Here is a 5,632-nt window from a genome sequence, read left to right on the forward strand (position 1 = left end):
TCCTCGATTGGTCAGCTTGCGAACGGAGGGAGTGGTCGAGCGGTTGCTGGTTATATCGATCTCTCGAATTGTGCTTGCTTCTCTACGAACGAAGCGAACTAGACAGGTTGCCGCATTGGCGAATACGTGAGATTCGTGCTCTCTTCGCGCGTTGTTTTTTATCCTTTTTCAATCTTTCGATTTAAAATCTTGCAATTCTTGATATTTTTGCATTATTTTTTATATATTTTTATATAAAGACTGTGTGAAGGCATGAGATATATATCCCTAAATTGAAGCTTTTATTTTATACATATAAAAGATGTTTTAAAGCTTCGCGTTTTAAAATCAAGAAGTGTAAAATTCTTATTTGCAATTGTCAAGTCTAGATATCCTGCATTATTGGTTTCCTCTATCATGTTTTTTTTTGTTCTTTGATCTCCTCGCGTCTCTCGTTACACAGAATGTAAAACGAAGACGATCACCTTTCTGCCTGCGACCGCTTGAAAATCGCGTTCGACGTTTAGAAACAAGGGCATCGAGATTAAATTAAATCGAACACCCTCGCTCTGCAAAAAGTGAGGACTCGACCCTTTGCCATCCCTTCACCGGCGAGGGATGCGCGCAAGGGACGAGCATTGTGATGACCCTTATCAATGGGGGGAAGGGTCAGACCCTCGCCGTCTGGAATCCAATATACTTGAACTCGTTGTAAGCCTGGTCGACTGGCGCCCCTCTTGAACCCGTATGCACTGATGAGCGACTATTAATTACAAATTAAACCTCTCAAATCTCCAGGATCAGCGACGTGTGTTGGACGCAATATTGCACGTGTCGAACCTGCCTCCTTCCTCAGATCAACTCTAAATGAAAACGGAAAAACCACTTGTAAAGACAAAAGATCTGTTTAAGATCTTTCAGCTCAGAACAATCAAAATCTCATCAAATTCTTATTCTAATAAAGATAAAAAGAGATTATTGTATATCATATGAATAGAAGTATATACATACAAATAGAATGGTTTTAAATATTTAAAAATTATTTTATGCAAAATTGAAAACAATTTCCTTTGGACTGTCAAAATAATTATGCAGAAAACAAATTGTTCAAACAAATTGTTAGAATATTGAAACTTTTTGCAGCATTATTATCAACGCTTAAGCATTTTATATAACTATTTTATTAGTCCAACAAAATTATTTTCAGGTTTGTATTTAGTTAAATTTTTAGATATTTTAGCAAAACCGTTCTTTTACGTGTAATAATATTAATTATCAAATTTCAATTATCAAATATTAAATTATCAAGAACGGTACTATATATGTTTGATAAGAGAAAAAATGATGGAAATAAAAATTTTTTCGATGAGGATTATATTTAAGGATTAAGTATAATAACTAAAATTGATATTTCGGCACATTCAGTTGTTATTTCACTCTGGGAATTAGATGTGATCGTATCCCTTGTGTCTTGCTGCAAACACAGAGGGTGACTTCGTGGCAAACGTAATATGGCAAACATCGAGCAATATTATCCGGGTTATTCGACACACCATTTACCAAGCTGTCCCTTACCTCGCCATTTTCCCAGCACCCTGGGCTATATATCGGTTTCGCATATACCTACGGCGAATATGCGTTATATGTATAAGCAACTCGCATAAATTGTCCTAGCCGGTGACACTTATGGCGCATTACTCGGTATTCGCGGTGTCGCAGGATGTATTGAATTAGGATGTCCTCTCACGAAGATTATACGCCGGCGTTTCTATTCAGAATTTCCGTGAGAGATTGACGATGTCACAAGAATTACCACGATGACCACTCTGAATTATTGCGTTTCTCAATAAGAGACTTTCTATTATTAGTAAAATAATTGTGAAGAAGAGCTATAATTTTAAAATAAATTTGATTTATTTAGAATATTATATTATTAATATAATTATTCTTTTTCGATGTGATGATTTTATTAATAATTATATTATTATTATTATTATTTTTGCCAATAAATTATATATATTTCAAGAACGTGATAAGACGAAAAAATACTAAATATTAATTTATACTATTTAGCTCAATTGTCATGATTTTTGTATGGACTTTGTATAAAGATAACGTTTCGTGAGAAAGGCGCGTACCGCGTTTATCATATTCTTAAGAAATACAGAACGGGATGTTTCTGTTTGAAACCTCAAACGCACACAGATCAGCGAATACAAAGTTATGGACGGACGCACCTGTTATGAATGTTCCAACATTCAATATCGCGATATCAAAGAGCATTGCGAGATCCCGCGCGAAGGAATTCCCTTTTAGTTCTACCGACAAAGAAGTGAGGCGTACAAACTCCAAGGAAACCGGCGAAACGAAACGTTCTGTCAGAAATTACCAAGAATTTCTCCTCTACGTTTACTAAAATTTCAATCACGCAAAATAACATTCTAAATAAATTAACAGAGTCAAGGTCACGATAATCTACAATTTAAATGGAAAAAGCGTACAATTCTTGTAGATACTTTCATCTTTCACCCGTTAGATAAAATTGTAATCGCGATTAATTTATATATAATATGTATAAATCATTGTATAAGACATCGTTACATTTTTAACTTATATTAATTATTTTCAACCAAATTCGAATTTGTGTGTGTGTGTGTGTCATATCTAAAGTATTTTCTAGTATTTCCTAGTTTAAAAAAAAAATTTCGACAAATATACAAAAATTTTTTCTTTATCAGATTTATTATATTATTGAAAACATTACACAAATTTTTAATATTCTTTTAATAAACACTTTATTAATCCTTTCTATATACGGAAAGGATGATTTTATTGAATCTAAAAATTTAACTAGATACTTCTGAAAATAATTTTGTTAGACTATCAAAATAATTATGTAAAACGCTTAAGCGTAATAATAATATTGCAAAACAATATTGCAGAAAGTGTTGATATTCTATGGCATCCTACATAATTATTATAACAATGTTTTTTTACATAATTATTATAACAAAATTATTTTTAAGTTATAGATTTAGTTAAATTTTTAGATATTTTAATAAAAATTCGTTTTTTTCCGTATACATGTTCTTTGTATGCTAAATTAAGAATGAAAATGCTACGAATTCGTTGATCAACAGTCAATTTATAATAATTTCTAATAATGTGTGTGTGTGTAATAATTTATAAATATTTTCAATAATACATAGATTGTATTAGGTACATAAAACCTCGTACAAAACAAGATTTTATTTCAAATATAAATTCATCATCGTATTATACATTTCTGCATAATAGTCGAGCTGTCGCAATAATTTTCGAGGATTGTTTCCTTTTTTCCGTCGATACCTTTCTTGATCATTTACCGGTTCAGTGACTCTCTCGATCAAATAATACTTTGCGTTCCATGCGATGTCGACAATCACTCACACGATCGAACTCTTTGTGTTTGCACTCGCGTATATGTGTATGTGCGTGAGTGCGCCAATATGGCGACGTATCATGTATCTCACGTTGCTGACTTTGAAGCAGGTAGATCCGTCCACGTGCCGACACGTGTGTATCGATGGATACAAATTTAATCTCCCGTATCACATGTTGGCAATTCACGATATCGAAACATCGATCTGTTGTACGATAATCGAAGGCGCGGCTCGCTCAATCCGATCAGGAAATATTAAAGAAGAAATATTGGAAAGAGAGAATTTTGAAAATATAATTTATTGTTTTAGATATATTCTTTGATCGTTGTAGTAATTTAATTCAACAATATATTTAAGCAACAACATTTTTACATTATTCGCTTTTTTATTTAAAATCTTCTGAAATAATCATTTAATTAAATAAAATAAATCCGAAATTATTAAATTACGCCAGAGTTTGTGTTCAATTTTAATCGAAGATATTGCTTTTAATAATTAATATTTTATATGAGTATTTGAAAAGTTTTACAAAAAAGTATATATAAAGCTGCGGAAAAAATTATTTTACTCAAGTCGTTTTGTTTTGGCGATAGTGAGAATATTAAACATTGCTTTGTAAAACGTACTTTTAAAAAATAAAAATTAGAAAATCATGCTATTATCAGATATCTTATAAAAAAATATGTCATTATCATCGTATGAAATTTATGTAGATATAATAACATATATATATTATTACAGAATATTTGATAACTGCATGATATTTTAATTTTTTTTTTTAAACATTTACTGCAAAAATAAAATAAAACAATTTGTCAGAGAGAATGCAATAAAATTTCACCGATGATATTATAAAAAATGATGTCATAAAATCAAGCACTCTCTCTAGCGTTATCTATGTATTGATTTGCAAAACTTTTCAAACATTCCTTGTATGGAATGTTGCATACGAGATAACATTTATACTATTAAACTATATATTTGATGGGTATACAATAAAATCGCGCCTTCTTAAACAAGAATGCTGTATCGGCGACGATGATCTGTTGATTCACTCTTCGGTATAACGAGATAAGAGATAAATTCGATCACAAGGAATATGAGATCTTAACTGGTCGATCTCATGACATCAGGCCCCATTTGTCCCTTCGTTCATTCGTTCATCGGTTTGTCCGTGTTGCTCAGCGGGTGCCATCACCAGTTCTGCACCCTCGCATCCGTCATAACGTTGTCTCTTCTTTTATTACTACCGATAAATAATTTCGAGCAACGACAAGAGACGTCTTTCAGATCGGAAAGCAGTTTGAACCAGCTGATCACTTGTATAACATTTAGAAATTTTTTACTAAGTGCCAGAAACCTTTGTATTGTAAGATTGATCTTTTACTTTTAAGCATTTCAAAATCTAAGAAATATAGAATTAAAAATAGTAAAGTCTTTAATTTTATGTATATATGTATAACAGCATTTAAACTTCAAATATTGTATAAAAAAAAAAATATATATATATATATCGAATATATATTAATAGATTTAATGAATTATATATTCAATAACATTTTTCTCTCTTATTCGCTGTTGCAGGACTCGAATCTCAAGTTCAGGATTCCAAGGACCTCTACTGGTTCTAGGATCGAGCGTTGGAGATCGGCAGCAGGCATGCGGTTTCCTTAAATTTAGAAGTCGATTGAAGGACTGTATTTCAAGTAATAAGAAAATTTAATAATACGATCTGATGATGTGGATCGTATAGACATGAATGTGACAGGAACGAGGACTTTGTTAAGCAAAAATGACGACTGAAATATCCGTCGTTGTCATGTACATAGTGTTACCTACATATTTTAAGGATCTACTATTAGCGTAAAGATAATATTAGACGAATACTTGCGCGCACTATTACCTTTATAGTGACTGCTGTGTCTGGCGTCGAAGAAAGGATTGGCCGTGAAAACGCGACCGAGAATCGTCTTCAACTGATACAATAGTGTAGTGCGATTTAGACCGTCAAGGTACACCTAAATTTCCCAAATAATTAATATCTTCGATTTTTTTTTCTTATTTAAAACATTAAATTTGTGAATTTGATATTTAAAAAGTTCGAATTTTTTTAATTTATATCAGTACTACTAGAATTATAAAATAATTATTTGGCAAATTTAGCTGCCGACTTAAGTGAAGTATTTATTGACCAATGATCTTGCCATATATATAAATATATTATTATTAAT

General features: G+C 31.6%; 1 protein-coding gene across 6 annotated transcripts in view; it reads left to right on the top strand.

The window, feature by feature from the left end:
- Window positions 1-5,424, top strand: part of LOC108686158 (protein vestigial) — a 60,953-nt gene extending 55,529 nt beyond the window's left edge. For 3 of the 6 annotated variants that reach the window (XM_018191292.1, XM_018191295.1, XM_018191294.1), the window contains one exon: window positions 4,986-5,424. In XM_018191292.1, coding sequence (XP_018046781.1) covers window positions 4,986-5,124 — 139 coding nt within the window. In that variant the 3' untranslated portion in view covers window positions 5,125-5,424. The remainder of the gene's footprint in view (window positions 1-4,985) is intronic. The other 3 variants (XM_018191296.1, XM_018191298.1, XR_001931689.1) reach the window with 2 other exon arrangements.
- Window positions 5,425-5,632: the final 208 nt, after the last annotated feature.

The sequence above is a fragment of the Atta colombica genome, unplaced genomic scaffold, assembly GCF_001594045.1.
Source record: "Atta colombica isolate Treedump-2 unplaced genomic scaffold, Acol1.0 scaffold164, whole genome shotgun sequence".
Classification (NCBI taxonomy): Eukaryota; Metazoa; Arthropoda; class Insecta; order Hymenoptera; family Formicidae; genus Atta; species Atta colombica.